This window comes from Saccoglossus kowalevskii, chromosome 1 (assembly GCF_978046115.1).
Source record: "Saccoglossus kowalevskii chromosome 1, keSacKowa6.1, whole genome shotgun sequence".
NCBI classification, from domain to species: Eukaryota; Metazoa; Hemichordata; class Enteropneusta; family Harrimaniidae; genus Saccoglossus; species Saccoglossus kowalevskii.
This window is the reverse complement of record NC_140641.1, coordinates 14,114,290-14,132,443: the sequence shown is the minus strand read 5'-3', so window position 1 is coordinate 14,132,443 and position 18,154 is coordinate 14,114,290. Positions and strand designations below refer to the sequence as shown.

Sequence of the window (18,154 nt, the reverse complement as noted above, 5' to 3'; positions counted from 1 at the left end):
CCACTATATGACACACATTTGTAAAACAAATATGTCAACAATGTGTACAGAATTAGAGTTATCTGCAAACGAACAAATCTGATAAAGATCCAATCAGAGTGCCGAACTTACTTGTCTAGTATTATGGAAGATATGGGAGCAATTTGAATATTTTGTTCAGAAAGTATTTGTAAGTTGTGCAAACCTCCCCTCTGATTGGTTATTGATTACATAGTTAGATTCTTTTGTTTCACCTGTTTGACCTGTGGTGAACTCTGGGCTAGGCAGGCTATTGTCTTCAGTTCAGCATGTGCTTCTGAAGAGTGAAGACGTCTCTGTGTCTGCTCTGAATTGCCCTGCCGCATTGGGTTTTCTGAAACTTGCTAGGTTTGCTAACATTTGTACACCGGTCCGGGAAGGTGCCACTAAATGAGGTAAGGAAGGTTTCCTTTTCATTGTTGGCTTCATCAGCATGAAATTATTGGCAGTGATTTGTTACAAGTTTGAGTACTCGTATGAACTCGATTTTATCACTCTTACTTTGGGTTATTATTGCAAGTCTGTAAATGTTAGTATTTGTTAGTATTCGTTAAGACTTGAATTTCTTGAAAATTGTTTTGTTATTTATACTATTTGCCACCCATTTTTTGTGCCCAAACACATTGCGTACATGTGGTCAGCTGCACGTTTAATAGAGCACATGGTATGCAATGTGTGCTTTGGCTCGTCAAAATGGTTGACAAATATTTCAGTTAGCATTGTTATTTATTGTTACATAATTTATTTGCCGTATATTTATTGGTTGTATCGCTCGACTTTCTGCACATTTTAAGAGAAATGTATATTTAATTTACTGTACATTTTATGATAAGAATTGTTTGATTTACTTCGAATATTATAGTTTCCCTATTTTGTTTTGTATATTTTAGAACCATATTCTGGAGATGTACTAACTTGTATTGATTCCGTAACGATTGACCATATGGAATAAATATACGATATAACCAGAGTACGCGTTTCTAGTTGGTGGCGTAAGAGACTGTAATACCTGTGGGAGCTTGTGATGCCTACATAGTTCTCATTTAACCTTCGCTGAAGATCATAATTTTGTGTTGCCTTCATACCTTGTACATACTGGTAATACTGTGGTCAGTCAAGTGAATATCGTACCAGTGAATGTCATATCCTAGATCATAAACCCATGCAAGACAGGGAAATGAGTCTGAATCAAGGATATTCGCAAAATAGGGACACGTTATTCGACCTGGACCGAGCCAGTATGCAACTTGATAAGATACATCGTTTGAAGATATCAACGGCTTCATATGGCGGTCATCTTACCAGAGTCTACACTGAGATAGACAGTATGATGTCCACAAAGGCAGCATACCATGAAGTAAGCAAGAAAAGATGTGCTCTTGAGAAAATATTCAACTCGTATAAAAAAACTTGTCGTGAATATATGCAGTGTCTACCTCCAATGGCAAAAGGTGCTGTCGAAAGTGAATACGAGGTTGAGCTTGAAAGAAAGGAGTACTTTGATCAGAGAGACAGAGAATGGGTATTTCAAACAATGGAGTCTCCTGGCCCAAAGGAAAGGATTGACGACCAAATGGAAGACGCATTGGAACATGGATTTCTCTTGGAAAGGATAGTCCACATGCCAACTCTAACCACAGAGCCAAATGCCTCGGTAGTTTCTCACACTTCATCTTGGCCTCAACTCCCACAAGAAAACAAGACAAATCCATGGGATACTGGCAAGAAAGAATTTTTGGATGTGGATACTGAGGATGGTAGAATAGGTTCTAACTCCAATACAAAGACAAGTCGAGTGTCTAGGGAAGCAAGGAGGAAACTTGCTTTAGCCCGGTGTGAGTTAGACCAACTCAAAGTTGAAAAACAGATAAAGCAACGCATAAAAGAGTTGCAGCTTCGAGAAGAAACAGAAAAACGTCTGCTTCAGATGCGTCAAGAGAGGGAGCAGCAGGAAGCAGAAATGGAAATTATGCAAGCTCAAAATCGGGTAAGACAAGCCAAGGTAGAAGTAGACTTTATAGATGAAGAAATTGAATCTGACCAGAAGTCTGATATACTCCCTGGTTTGCAGAGGCAGACCCAACAAGAAATGATGAGCAATTATTTCCAATCGTATATACCGTCGTGTAGTCCAGCCAATAGTCAATTCAGGACTACAGGGGCGTCAAGTCCACAACATACAAACTTAGATGATAATGCACATGGTACCAGCGAACAATATCGTGATGACAGAGGAGGGCCTATAGGGAAGCAGATGACCACTAAGAAGTCAGGTAATGGTGCTGCTCTCTCTGAAACGTTCCAATTACAGAAACTGTTAGAAAGTCAACAGAAGACAATGGAATGCATTGTGCAGAATCAGCTGGAGACTACCAAAGCATTAGCCATTAACTTGAGTCTACCAAAACACGAGTTTCATACCTTCGATGGTGACCCAGTCGCATATCCAACCTTTATCAAAAACTTTGAGGTGAACATAGAACAATTAGTCAAGGATGATACTGTCAAACTATCATATCTTATCCAACACTGTACTGGTGCAGCTAAGGAAGCAATCAGAAGCTGTGTAATTCTCCCTCCAGAGCGAGGATATACAGAAGCCCGGAAGATCCTTTCTACAAGCTTTGGTCAGAAACACGTCATAGTGCATGCTACAATTGACAAAGTGGTGAAAGGCCCTCAGATAAAGGCATATGAAGTGGATAAGCTTCAGAAATTGGCTCGTGATATGAAGAATTGCCACCTCAGTTCTGAGCAAATGAATTTCCATGCTGACATCAATTCAATGGATACCCTAGAAAAGGTGGTTAGGCGTTTACCATCATACTTGCAATCAGATTGGGCCAAGCAAGCTGGCAAGTTGATCAGTGTGGGCACTGAACCTGAATTCCTGCACCTTCCCCACTTTCTGGAGAACAGATCAGCAATTGCAAATACAAGATTTGCTAAATTGGTAGGATCTAAGCCTGATGGAGAAAAAGATTCAAATGCCAGATCAAGACAAAAGCCAAGTAAAGCTACTACATTGGCTACACATGTAGCTGACACGCCTCCCATAAATCTTCCTTCCAAGTTTGCCTCCAATGATGTTGGTGCTGATGATACTTCCATGATCGAAGTTAATGGCAGGAGAGGTTGTCTGTTTTGCAGTGGTAGCCATGCATTTGAACATTGTCGAAAATTTACGTTCAAACCGTTCCAAGAGAGAAAAGACTTCATCAGGGAACACAGGCTCTGTGACTGTTGCCTAGAAGCAAGACCTCCTCACTTGGCTAGGAATTGTAGAAGTGGCCGTATTTGCCCTATCGTAGACTGTGGTAAAAGTCATCATCCTTTGCTTCATCCTGCAACATCAGACTCAGCATATCAAACATCTGCAACTCCCAAGACATTCAGCAATAGTAATCTGAAAGCTCCCGCTACAGCTCAAAATGAGAGACATAGTAATGTCATTGGAAGCAAGGCGCAATGTAGTGCTACACAAACCAATCGACCACGCATAAGTTTGCAGGTGATTCCTGTTCGTGTTAGTGGGGTAGATGGAGGCCAAGAGATTGAAACCTATGCATTTCTCGACAGTGGTTCTGATTCGTCTATCTGCCTTTACAGCCTTGCTGATAAATTAGGTATTACAGGTAAACCTGTCAATTATACATTGTCCACACTGAATGCAGAGAGGCAGATTAATGGTCATGAATTACAGATGGATGTAAGAGGTCTGAATTTGGTCAATGGTGTGCGACTGGATAAAGTTTGGACAACGGATAGATTACCAATAGCAGCTGACAGTATTCCGACCAAGTTGGATATAAAAGGATGGTCTCACCTGAATGATATAGAATTGCCAGAGATAGAATTTAAAGATGTTACTCTCCTCATTGGGAACGATGTCCCCGAGGCACATTGGGTTCTTGAGGAGCGTCGTGGTGAAAGGAAGCAACCATATGGTATTCGAACACTACTTGGTTGGACATTCATTGGACTAATGGGCAGAAAGAAGCGTGGAGGTAACAGCATCAATTTTATTAATGTTGACCAAGTCTTGGACTCTGATTCCCCAATTCAGTGTCTCGAACCTATAACTTCTCAGCTTCATCGCATGTACAATGCAGATTTCACAGAGTCCTTGTTTGATACCAAGGCATGTATGTCGCTGGAAGATAGAAGAGCAAAGGTGATCATGCACAGTTCAGTTTGTCTGATTGAGGGTCACTACCAGCTTGCTCTTCCTTGGCGATATGATGATCCCTGCTTATCCAACAACAAATGGTCTGGTCTAAAGAGGTTGAAGCTACTGAAGAGGCGTCTATTGAAAGATCCTGCACTTATGAAGAAATATAAAGACACATTGGATGGTTACATCTCCCAGGGTCATGCAAGAAGAATGCCCAATGTGGATTCATCAGCAACGAAGTCTGGCTCTACTTGGTATTTACCTCATCATCCAGTAATCCACTCGAATAAACCAGAGAAGGTGAGAGTTGTTTTTGACTGCGCTGCCAAATACCAAGGCACATCTCTTAATGATCAGCTTCTGCAAGGTCCTGATCTAAATAATACCCTTGTGGGAGTACTTCTTCAATTTCGAAAAGAGCCAGTTGCCATTGTCGCTGACATCAAGCAAATGTTCCATCAAGTTAAGGTGAAGAAGGCGGACTGCGATGCACTAAGATTCTTATGGTGGCCGGAAGGAGATTTATCTAAAGATCCAGCCGATCATCAAATGTTGGTGCATCCATTTGGTGCCACATCTTCACCAAGCTGTGCAGCATATGCTCTGAAGAGAACTGCAGATGACAACAGAAGTAATTATGACACTCATATTGTGGATACTGTTTATAGAAACTTCTACATCGATGATTGTCTGAAGTCTGTTGCTAGTGTTGAAGAAGCCAAGGAACTGGTGAAACTGTTGCCTGAAATGTTAGCTAAAGGAGGTTTTCATCTAACAAAATGGATATCCAACTGTCGGGAAATCTTAGCACTGATCCCAGAAGCTGAGCGTGCTTCTTCAGTGATGAATCTAGATATGGAGAACTTGCCGATTGACAGAGCTCTTGGCATTCAATGGGATGTTGAAAAGGATGCCTTTAACTTCAGAATTGGCGACAGACTGAAAGCAGAGACACGCAGGGAGATGTTATCATTCGTGGCTTCAGTCTACGACCCACTTGGATTCGCTGCCCCCTTTGTTTTACCGGCAAAACGAATCTTACAAGAATTATGTCGTGTTGGATATGGATGGGATGAAAAGGTACCAGAAGATCAACTGTCGAATTGGAGAGAATGGAGGAAAAAACTACCTACTTTGATGACACTAGCTATACCTAGATGCTACAAACCAACTGGTTTCAGTCAAATACAAACAGTGGAACTCCATAATTTCTCTGATGCCTCCTTAGGAGGTTATGGGGTTGCATCTTACCTGCGGCTGATAGATACAAATGGTACAATTCATTGCAGTTTGCTGATGGGAAAGTCCAGGGTCGCTCCGCTCAAAGCCATGACAGTACCGAGGCTTGAACTAACAGCAGCTACAGTTGCAGTTAAGGTCAGCAGACAAATTCAAGATGAAATTCAACTCCCAATCCAGAGAACCCTATTTTGGACAGATTCAACAATAGTCATCCAATATATTCGCAACAAGGCAACACGATTCCAAACCTTTGTCTCTAACCGCCTCCAGATTATTCACGATGCTTCATCTCCATCACAATGGTACCATGTCAGTTCAGAGTTCAATCCAGCAGACCATGCATCACGAGGAATAAAATTGAATGGTTCTAAAGAGGCAGCAATAACCACATGGTTCCATGGTGCAGCATTTCTATGGCAACCTGAATCAGAATGGCCAGGCCAACCTACTGACCTACCAGAAATTGATAATGACGACAAAGAGCTGAGAAGGAAGGTCCAAGCAACAACCATTACCCAGTGCAATACAATGGGTACAGATGTTTGGAGTCGTTTGCTCCATCAATACTCCTCTTGGTATAAATTACAAGTGAGTGTTGCATGGCTCATCCGGTTTAAGATGTACTTGAGAAGATCTGCCTTATTGAAAATAGGCCCGTTAACAGTTCATGAACTTTCCATTGCTACCACTGACATTTGCAGAATTGTCCAACGAAGTTCATTTCCAAGAGAGTTTGCTTCACCGCAAAAGATTCTGAGTGAGAAACCTGATGCTGAAGGTTATGTCAGTCCACTGCGAAAGTTAAACCCTAAATTAGAAAATGGAGTCCTACACGTTGGAGGACGACTAGTGAACGCACCCATTAGTCAGCAAGCTAGACATCCAATTATATTACCTCGCAATCATCATGTAACTGAGTTGATCGTTCAACATTACCATGAACAACAAGGACATATTGGCCCAAACCAAGTGTTGTCAGAGATACGACAGAAGTTCTGGATTGTTCATGGACTAGCTACTGTAAAGCATGTGATTGGTAGGTGTATTAAGTGTCGTCGATGGAATGCACAACCCGGGAATCAAAAAATGGCTCCACTTCCTGCAGCTAGAGTGACACCAGGTGAGCCACCATTCTCCCATGTCGGGATAGATTATTTTGGACCACTGTATGTTAAGTACAGAAGAGGTACCATTAAACGATATGGATGCGTGTTCACCTGCCTGGCCATTCGGGCTGTTCATATCGAAGTGGCCCATGATTTATCCACAGATTCCTTTATACAATCTGTGTGGAGATTTATTAGTCGGCGTGGACCACCTACACATCTCTACAGTGATAATGGTACCAATTTCCGGGGAGCCGAGACTGAGCTGAAACAGATGCTTGCTAAATGGAACCAAGCTTTTATTAACGGTAAACTTAGCAGAAGAAATATTCAATGGCATTTTAATCCACCAGCAGCAAGTCATGCAGGTGGAGTCTGGGAACGAATGATTCGTTCGATAAGAAAGATTCTTCGATCTTTATTAGGGAACAGGTTAGTGGATGATGAAACGCTACTCACTTTCACAACAGAAGTGGAGAAGATTCTTAATAATCGACCACTGACACATTTATCTGATGATCCAGATGATCTTGAACCACTCACACCAAACCATTTACTTTTGCTACGCCTAAATCCTTGTACGTCGGTGAGTGAAATCATAGAAGAAAATGGTCATCACAGAAGAAGAACCGAAACTCAACATCTTGCAACTGAGTTTTGGAAACGGTGGGTACGTGAGTACTTGCCAACTCTACAAGAAAGGCAGAAATGGTGCAGGCCGAAAAGGAACCTATCCATTGGTGATTTGGTACTTGTTGTCAATGAAAATATTCCTCGAGGTGAATGGCCTTTGGGAAAAGTCGAACAGACCTTTGCTGATCGATTTGGTACAACTCGTCATGTTCTTGTGAAGACTTCCACTGGATGTTTACGGAGAGATGTGCGCAAGCTCTGTTTATTGGAAGGCAACATGGATCACAAGACTGTGATGGAAAGACAAGATGGAGTAACTAGAGCAGCAGAGATCGGTGCAGAAGACACCAAGGAAATACATGAACAAGTAGATGGATGTGATCATTCGATGCCACGTCGTAGTAAAAGCCTACATCACAAGAAGAAAATAGAACAATGAACTTTTGTTGAACAGAACAATGATTTTTTCTTTTCATGTACATGATTCATTTAGTTGTCGGTTCTGCCACTTTAAATTTAGAAAGGCTCCTCGTGACGTGCGCCTTTCGGGGGCGGTGTGTAAGTTGTGCAAACCTCCCCTCTGATTGGTTATTGATTACATAGTTAGATTCTTTTGTTTCACCTGTTTGACCTGTGGTGAACTCTGGGCTAGGCAGGCTATTGTCTTCAGTTCAGCATGTGCTTCTGAAGAGTGAAGACGTCTCTGTGTCTGCTCTGAATTGCCCTGCCGCATTGGGTTTTCTGAAACTTGCTAGGTTTGCTAACATTTGTACACCGGTCCGGGAAGGTGCCACTAAATGAGGTAAGGAAGGTTTCCTTTTCATTGTTGGCTTCATCAGCATGAAATTATTGGCAGTGATTTGTTACAAGTTTGAGTACTCGTATGAACTCGATTTTATCACTCTTACTTTGGGTTATTATTGCAAGTCTGTAAATGTTAGTATTTGTTAGTATTCGTTAAGACTTGAATTTCTTGAAAATTGTTTTGTTATTTATACTATTTGCCACCCATTTTTTGTGCCCAAACACATTGCGTACATGTGGTCAGCTGCACGTTTAATAGAGCACATGGTATGCAATGTGTGCTTTGGCTCGTCAAAATGGTTGACAAATATTTCAGTTAGCATTGTTATTTATTGTTACATAATTTATTTGCCGTATATTTATTGGTTGTATCGCTCGACTTTCTGCACATTTTAAGAGAAATGTATATTTAATTTACTGTACATTTTATGATAAGAATTGTTTGATTTACTTCGAATATTATAGTTTCCCTATTTTGTTTTGTATATTTTAGAACCATATTCTGGAGATGTACTAACTTGTTTTGATTCCGTAACGATTGACCATATGGAATAAATATACGATATAACCAGAGTACGCGTTTCTAGTTGGTGGCGTAAGAGACTGTAATACCTGTGGGAGCTTGTGATGCCTACAGTATTATTTATGAAAATTTGACGCCGGGGCGGACGGACGGTTGAGTCACGACAGACAGTCATACAATAATAATAAAAAAACACTATAAGATTTTATTTCACTGACCTCTTACGTAAATCCCCCTGTTTTCCATGAACTCTATCTGCGCACCTCTCTCAATAAGAAGAGAGCTACCTTCGCGAATATAGATCGACCTATCCACAACGTATGGTGAGGTACTGTTCTCTATAGTCACTGTTGTCGACGAGCCTATTTCACCGCCGATAAATCCGTCTTCTGTTTCGGTGTAATACCGCCCCGTGGTATTAGTATCAATGAGAAATAACGTCATTTCAGCGTCCACGTAATATGGCGAGAGATCCGACATTCCTAGATCCATATCGGTAAAAAAGTCACAAACCCTCGTTCGTGCATGCGCTCGAACGTCACTGTACTCATCCCCGGGAGAGCCCCAGTAGTTGTACCCAACAGCGATAACTTGTGCCTCCGAGAAAGGAACATCGGTATAAAGATCGTAGCTCGACCGTGAGTTATTGAAGACATTACGTCTGATGACCACAGTTGTCGAATCAATGCTCAATACAGCTAATGTAGCCTCGTTTCCAGTAAGGATGTTTTCAGAAAAATCAATGATTCCGAAATTGTAAACTTTTAACTGAACAATCGTTCCGTGATAATAAACACATTTGTTTTCTGCGAAATAGTTGTTACTGACTTCTAGCCTAGTTGTCATATTTTTATCAGGGAAGTAGAGCGAGCTATATTGGGTTATTTGCAAGCTATTTTGATTGTTCGAGAATGTGTTTCCTTTTATATGAACATCAGCGTTGGTGTTATGAATTTTGCAAGCTTCATTAGCGACATTAACTGAATTAATGAATGTATTATTCAGAATATCTATCGTCAATAAGGCATTCGATACCTGGTTAATGCCCCAGAAGTAAATAGAGCCGAGGTAAGAGTTTTCATCAAATGTGTTATTGGCTAAACAGATGTTCATTGGTGAAAACTCCTTATAAGAACTCAAGTAAAAATATACGTATATTCCCGCATAACTATTACGTGAAATGCGAGAGTTCGACAGATACAAGTTCAGAGAGTTTAAACCATTTTGGTAATTTGTGTAAACCGCAACACCATAACGAACGTTTGCCTCGATGGTGACGTCATCTAACAACGCATCGATTTCAGTCGCCTTGGTGATAAAGCCATCGTTGTTATTGCTGGAAATACTGCCACCCTGAATATCTACAACTGTCTGACCAATTACATACATCCCTATGTAGTTTTCAGTTAACTCCACATTTCTGGCAACGAAGTACGGTCGTAGTTGGGACCCAGAAAAGGATATGCCTTTACCACCACAGTCAGATACGTGTACATCGACGAGTGTCACATTTCGGTCGGAACGACCGTCTTCAAACACTATGCCGTCTTCCTGGCACTGTCCCACGCTCACTGACGTCATCTCTACGTGATCAGCGGAAAGAACTCGGATGCACGTGCTAGCCCGGCGAACTTCGACATTCGAAAGTTTGGAGTCTTGAAAGATAAAAATATGCAATGACATTTTATACTTTTATTTTATTCACACGCATCATTATTAAGTGGGAAACGTGTTTTCAGGAATAAGTTAGTTTGAGATATATTTGCAGAGTTTATTGAAGAGCAAAAATACAAACAAACAAACATGTAATGAAACCATGGAATATTTGGATAGAATGCGATACGAATAGACATTGTAAGCAAATGACCACTGAAATCTCGTTTAGAGCGAGAGACTTGTGTTTGATCCTCAAATAAAGTGCAAGCTCTCTCGTCAAAGCGTGTTTTGTTCCACTGATCACTGTAACTATAGTAACTGATAAATCAACGTGATAACGAGAATGGAACACTGTTTGAGGTGCAAGCACAAGTCTCGTGGCTGTCTCACACTGAACGAGATAATCAAATTTGCTTCCGAGATCTAAAATACGTTTTATGTGATTTAATATCGAATTATACAATCGCATACTCAACTAACCCGAGGAAAATAGAGTTTTCGAATACTTACAGCCATTAAGAAAGTGCAATCCAGACCATTCAGATACCGGACCAGGAATTGGAATACCGGTCGAAGTAAACTCGATTTCTAAGCCTGGTCTACCCACGGCAAGCAACATTCCTGAAAAAGCCGTATCAATTATTAATTGAGACAATACACGATTAAACACATATTGCACTATACCGACATTGGTGACGTACTGGGCCAAATATTTCCACGTGGCACGGAATCTCAAATAAGATGTAATTATAGTTACCGTGCACTTCCAACTGCGATGCCGTCGTTGAAAACAATACACTAACACCTGGTTGAATGATTAGTGTACCTGTGGCACCAACTACGACCACTCCTTCTATTATGTAGGGACTGCCTTGTAGAGTCCATACCGCCTCTCCCTAAAGAACAATGACATGTTGACAAATATATTATACTTTCAACACATAAACACAAATATTAGTCATCCAGCCAAGTATGTATGTTTTCCGATTTCAAGTTTAGACCATATTTGTAGAAACAAAAGAACACCTCTGTTTTGGAGATTTTTGGATGAATCCAATTACAATCATTAGCATCACCCCTACCCAGAAAATGGTTCATTTTATGGTTAGTATTATTGTAATGGCAACAATATGATCTAATGACCCAGTATAGAACTCACTGAACTCAATTACCTGAATATTTCCCGAGACATTTGTAGGGTCCGTTGATTGAGTATCCGTCTTTGGTGCACAACCATACAATTCAAACCGAAGCGCTGGTAAGTAGCCGCCATAACGCCAAGATATTGGATTGATTACTAAATACCTTACCTATGACAACAGAAAACACCATTTAATTTAATATCCACGGGTATACGCGCTCATATATGACTACGAGTGCGTAAATTAAGCGCAGAATTTCAAATTCACTGAACAAAAAAGTGGAGGTTTCTGGTTTTATACACGTTAGGACGAATAAGTTTAAAAATTGCGCAACACCACATTTTATTTGTGTGTGACATTTCCGAGTTCAGGATTACTTCAAAGTTGAGTTTGTGTTTTCTCGAATTTTCATCGGCACGACCGGCGTTCCACAACAGCGAGCACAGAGCCCATAGAAATGCATGTACAGTGGTGCGTGTCTTAGAAACGTGGGACGTCTTGTGACGTAGCTCCGCGCCCGAGGATACGTAATTGTTTTTTGGTTTCCAATGAAAAGATACCAAAAATAAGCATCCTCAAAACGTGAAAGCAGGAGTCGTTTGGTATAGGAATCAATTTTGTGGGGTTTGTAACAATTAAATAAAGCCCTGGAGCGTTGGCTATTATTTAAACAAATAAAATAAATAATTCAAAGAGAGCCTAGGCTTATATTATCCACTCTTCAGCGACTTTTAGAACTTGTTATGTTTGTGCTAAAGAGAACCAGCTACCCACTGTCGTCAGACTTGCGCCCTCAATGGCCGAGTGCTTCGAGTGAGGTCAACACCGTGACTACAGCGACATAAACAGCAGCGTATCCTGGCCAGACTTTACCACTGTTATAATATTATACTATCCACTTACTCTGATATCTGGCGATAGATCTCCCTCAACGACCGAATACATCTCAGTATTGCCTTGAATAACCTCATATGCGTCTTTCCCATATATATCCCACTTGGAGTCATCCAGGCTGTAGTATACGCGGTATTCAGTGATCCAACTAGAGTAGTAGTATGAACCACTGCCCTGCGTCACTATTTTGTCCACAATATATTCGCGCAGCAAGTCGAGCTTAAGGTAAGGCTTCGAGTCGCCCCAATCAGCTAACCATGGCTCTGTGGAAATAATAGTGCTGTCAAGGTATGCAAAAGCCGTCTCATAATTGAAAAACTTTTTGTCGCTTACAATTTGTTTATGAACACACGCAATCTAATTAAAATAAGATAAAAAAATATATATATACAAAAAATTAAGTCAACCAGGATCTTATTTTAATCAGATTTGAATACACGTCACGGTGTCGTTCATGATCTACATACGAATACACGTGTTGTTTACAACCAGCTTATGAATTCATGTGGTGACGCTTTCTATGAAATGTATCTGGTGAGTCAGACACCTATGCGCAATTGTGTACATTCTGGTTATGAATGAAAGTGCTGCAGTTTACAATCTCTATTATAATACAGACGTTTCTTACAAACAAAAAAATGCGACGATTAAAATAAAATAAAATGAACATGTGAACTCAGTCACATGACCAAGAGTGGAAAAATGATCAAAATAAATGTGACTACAGAAAACGACTCACGGTTGCCATTGAGATTTGGATATGTAAGCAGGCCATCATTGTATATCGATGAATACGATAACTGGTATGTTTGAATATATTCGTTTTCCATACCAAGTGGGAAACTGCAACCTAGACATGATATATGAACGAATACAAATAATTAGTGAACTCATATCGCCATTTTGGATGTGAAGTCGATTACTAGTATATGCGATTCGGAGACATGACGATTACTCTCAGGGTCATAAAGCATTGTGTAGCAAAATATAGCAACATATTCTACGAATACCGCTCATTGTCCGAACACCCCTCATTTTATTCGCAAATAAGCGCCTAAATTTCGTGTTTAGAAGGAGAGAAACACTAAACTGTTTTGACCCCCCCCTCCCCGCCTTCAGAATCATCGCGTCCACTATTCTCTTTAACTTTTGTAAGAACGGTATTTCTTTACAGTTTATCACATCTCACTGTTGTTACGCATGCTGTGATTGGTTGAGATTCAGTCACATTGAATAAAAATGGATATTACACGGCGTAGTGCCCGCCATATGATATTTCATGGTATATCATATGGATGACGTCAAATTACTGCGCAATGATGATACTGCGCATAACAAATTGTCGTCGCAGCAGTGCTGCTGTCCCAGCCGCTATCGCTTTCGGAGTTGCTTACTAGGTTTGAAAAGATTTTTAGCCACCCGAAATAGACAGTGAACGTGCCAGAATGGATATAAAGTAAGATACTCCGTGTTGATATTTAGGGTATACTTTATGTGGTGCAAATCTGTACGGCGAACTGAAACTGAAACGTCGCATCTGGGAGAGCGGCTGCTCGCTATTTTGGTCATGACCACCATCGCTTGGGCAGAAAAATTCTGATATTCGTCTCACAAACATGTGTTATTATTTACATATAATATTAATTAGTCTACTTTTCAGCCTTCAATCCTAAAAAAACATACAAAGTTTAATTTGCCACAGTCATCGTGCATGCAGCGCGCGATGGAACTTCATTTACTCAAACTCACCCGATTGGAAAATCACTTCACTGAGAAACACTGTCACATCTTCTGAGGTACTAAGTTTGAATTTGATGAGTCGACCTGCTAATGGTGAGAGGTCGATCTTAATCGACCGTGCCACGTACGTCGTATTCCACGAAAAAGTGTGGGCATTCATATCAGGGAGAATCGGCTCTGAAAATTCGGCACCGTCATCACTTAGATAGACCAGAAGTTCAAAAGATGGCGAATCTGGAGAACTATTACATTGGATATAATATAAAGGAACAAAATAAATGTTACATTCTCTTAGAGTATAAAGAATTTCTTTTGTGAGTAAGAAACAGAAAAAAAATCATCGATGTTTGTTATTCTGCTACACCATTACTACGCGTGATGAGAGCATAGTTATTTATTATAATATTTTAGTCATAACAACAACTTAAATGTACGTGAACATACTGCAATGATTATTCCTGCGCATCTTGGTATACACAGCATCCAGACTACTTAGTAATTTAAAAAAAAATCCATTGATGTCCGGAACTGTTTTTTATTGTAGAATAATTAATGCATTGCGATTGTTGAAACGGCGCGTTTTTATTGGTCAACAGTTATCACGCGGAGCTCATTCATTTCCATTTCAAACCTCATCATGGACAAATATACAATGGTGAAAATATTTAGTCAATGTAGTTTTATGTGGCAGGGTTTACGGGTGAACATTTGAACACTTGTATTCTCTAGAACAACCACCTACCCCGCACAAGGCACCAGGAAATCAACAGATCCAAAAGTGCGCACGAATCCAAAATCGAACACGAAGTTCAGTTCCCCTTCGAGTTGCTGCATATTCCACCCAACAAAAGCGTGCAGTGTATCAGGTCGGAATACTTGCGAGCATTCGCCTATCACTACCACACCATCAGTGAGCTGACCAACGCCCCCAGACAGTAAGCCGTTACTCTCTGAACCGTTGTACGTGTTGTCGTAGAAATCAGAAGACCAGCTGATATTATGATGACCTTGCGGGATAGCGTAGCTAATGACATCACTAATGATGTCAAAACTGACTGTGCCTGCAACTATAGAGGAACGAAAAATATGCTATCACACGTTGTTTAGGATAGGAATTTGCTGTCACCTATCAAACGTATCTAAGGCAAACACTAATCAAAACATTTATGTTTGAAAAATTGGTCGATTTTATTACGACATTGGTGAAACGTTAAATTGAAGTTTCTCACCACATGATGTAACAGCATCGTCATCTGTAATTTCAACCATATCATATACCGCTAAATCGTTCGACCACGAGAATAAATCCCCTTGTTCATAACCGCAAGACATGACTGAATGTATTTCAGCCAATGTGAGGGCGTGCTGCCATACATTGTAAGCTGTTAAGTCGCCAACAAACGACTGACTGACATCGAACCCACCACCAAACGCGTCCTGTTCCTGTCCGATGATCATGATGCCGCCTCCACTAATTACGTAATTGGATTTATGCTTCCCGGAAGCGAAAACAACTGAATCTTGCACAAGTTTCCAATCACCATCACTGCTTCTCCATGCCATGCAAAGATGATGCCATTGGCCGTTCGTGAGCTGGTTGTGGTACAAATAACGAGATGTTTCGTGGCTTCCTATGTTAATCAGCATTCGTGTACCCGCTATTCCATACAAAATAAGCTCATTATACATATTGGGTACGGCATAGGAGAGCAAAGTCATGTCGCGCATTAATGTCGTCTTTATCCACATGCACGCACTGACGGCGGTTAGAGTCGGGATGGGAACAGTCTCAGAAATCACAGCTCTGGAATTCTCACCAAAAACCAATTTCTGACCCTGAAGGACTACCGATGACGCTGAAACAAATAAAGCTTTATTTAGATCGCTTCTTTACAAACAGTTGTAACATTTACCACGATTGTACCACATTGTTTTCAAAATAAAAAAAAAGTAATTAACAATGCAAATGCATCCATTTGTGCATAATCTGTATCATTCTAATGGGCGATGTGACTGCGTTCAATTGGTTAACAAAGACAAATCATCTTTCAAATTGAAAAACATGAATCTGAGATCACTCTTGTGAGTTCAAATATATATACTGATGGCCTTACCTGTTGATATTGCGCTGAAAATTAAGAACAGGTGTAGTAACAGCATCGTATGATTCTTGAACATCACCATGTTTATTGTAAGTTTGTCGAACAACTGTAAAGCATTCTTGTTTAAACTCCCTTCTTTCCTTGGTCTGACAAGAAAACGCAATTGCTTTATTATAGTTATACGAGGTACACAAATCACGTGAAGTTATTACGAGGATACCTCAAAGTATGCACGAAGACAGTGGGAGTATCGACCGACGCGCAGCGGAGGACGATGCGACGGTGTATTGTCTGAGTGCATACTTTGAGGTATCCTCGTAATAACCGTGTTACTATACATCTTTTCCTTCAAAGGATACATCATGGGAATGCCAAAATCCAAAATGTTTAGAACAGAATCAGCGAGCTACTTTGTGTGGAGTCCGGTCAAATCCTGGTGGCAGCCATGTCTGTTTTATTATTATTATTAGAAGACACTTACGCGCGCGAATTCGTATTTGCTAATATGCTAGACCGAAAATACACCGTAAAATACCGCAAAATTACGGCACGCTGTAACTTATGGCGTTACGGTGACAGATGTAGAATAATGTATATTATTAAAGAGCAATGTACGTTTAGTGTTTGTGCTATGGTCAAATTATAGATGATATAATGCTTGAACTTTGTAGCTAACCATCGTTTAATATGAATAAAACATCAGAGGCTGACATGGCCGTAACCTTTGACGCGAAGTTGAGACGATGTTTGAATGCGTGCTATTGATTTGACACAATACATGCGACAAACTATGAGACAGTGTGACAACATTGTACGTTGTAAACTCATCGCCTAATCACATAGTCCAGAGCATTATTAATGGAATGTTGTCTAACATACTAAGACAAACCTTGTTGTTTGCTCATCACCACATCGCCTCGACATTTAATGCGGAACTTATTCAGCGAGAATAAAAAGCTGGTTGCATGGCCTGACAGAAAATAACAAATTGAGGGATAAAATTGACCTGTACTGAAAAGCTACTGCCATAGGCGGGTAAAAGGCATCTAGTTTAAATGGCTATATGTACTTGGTGGCAAGCGCACATATTCGCGCAAGTCTTCCATCAGCTAGTCACTATAATAGCCATCTCAACAGAACACGCAGTTGAGGTAGTCACAAATACAATACAACTGTGAATACCATGCATATCGTATTGCAATGGGCAATGAATGCATACCCAAATGACAGTTACACTATTGCTTACAGAAAAGTCCAAGGACATTTCTTTAGTGTGCATTGGCACACTAGTTTTAATCGATGACAGTGTGACGATGACAGTATATCGCCATGTTTTGAGTCAGATATTTACCACCACACGTCCGAGTTGTTGGTAGTGGAGATCGTAAAAGTGGATATGTGTGGCTAGTGAGTACATGGTCGGGCAAACACACCCAACCATATCCGCTGAACTGCTGCACTGTTGGTTAATACGAGATACATATTTAATTCTTGTTACCTGTCTGTGTCATGGTAGAATACATTTGTCGTAGTGTCTCAGCCAAAGACTGGTCACGGTTGTGCCAAGACAGCGCCTAGAACACGCGCTTTTACGGGTTAGTGCTATATATCCGCGAACCTTTGCAATAGCGATCTCTACGTGCAGCGTTCAAAAGTAGACGGTACGTTTGTTCTCAATTAGAGCGTGAATTTTATCTCAGGTTACAATACGACTGTATTGTAATTTATTGTCAATGAAACCCAGTCATTTTGTGTGTCCACAATTGAACTCTAGAGGGGGTTTCCCCATCTCTTCCACAGAGCCCCATGTTGATATCAGATTTTTATCACCTCTGTTTTCAAGCAACGCGTTAGTTTTTTTAAAATATGGTTATATTTTTTGGACTTTCCGTTAATTTTACTGGAAAGATTGTTTTGAAAGTTTGTTTTAGATTTTTTACTGTTTTTGGCTGCAAGCTGTCTAACTATAGGAACAATGATGATTGTGTTAGTGCATAGTCCCTCTATCATTCAGTCATTCTTATTTTTTTAATTATTTTCTGTGTCACAGTTGAAAAAACAAACATGCATCTATCTTGTCTACTAAAAAGTTTTGGTTGGATTTAAATCAGTTTTAGAAG

General features: G+C 40.3%; 1 protein-coding gene across 1 annotated transcript; it reads left to right on the top strand.

Annotated features, from left to right (window-relative positions):
• The first annotated feature begins 1,180 nt into the window (after window positions 1-1,180).
• Window positions 1,181-7,612, top strand: LOC146750376 (uncharacterized). The gene has a single exon (XM_085496475.1). The coding sequence runs from the start codon at window positions 1,181-1,183 to the stop codon at window positions 7,610-7,612; it is 6,432 nt and encodes a 2,143-aa protein (XP_085352601.1).
• Window positions 7,613-18,154: the final 10,542 nt, after the last annotated feature.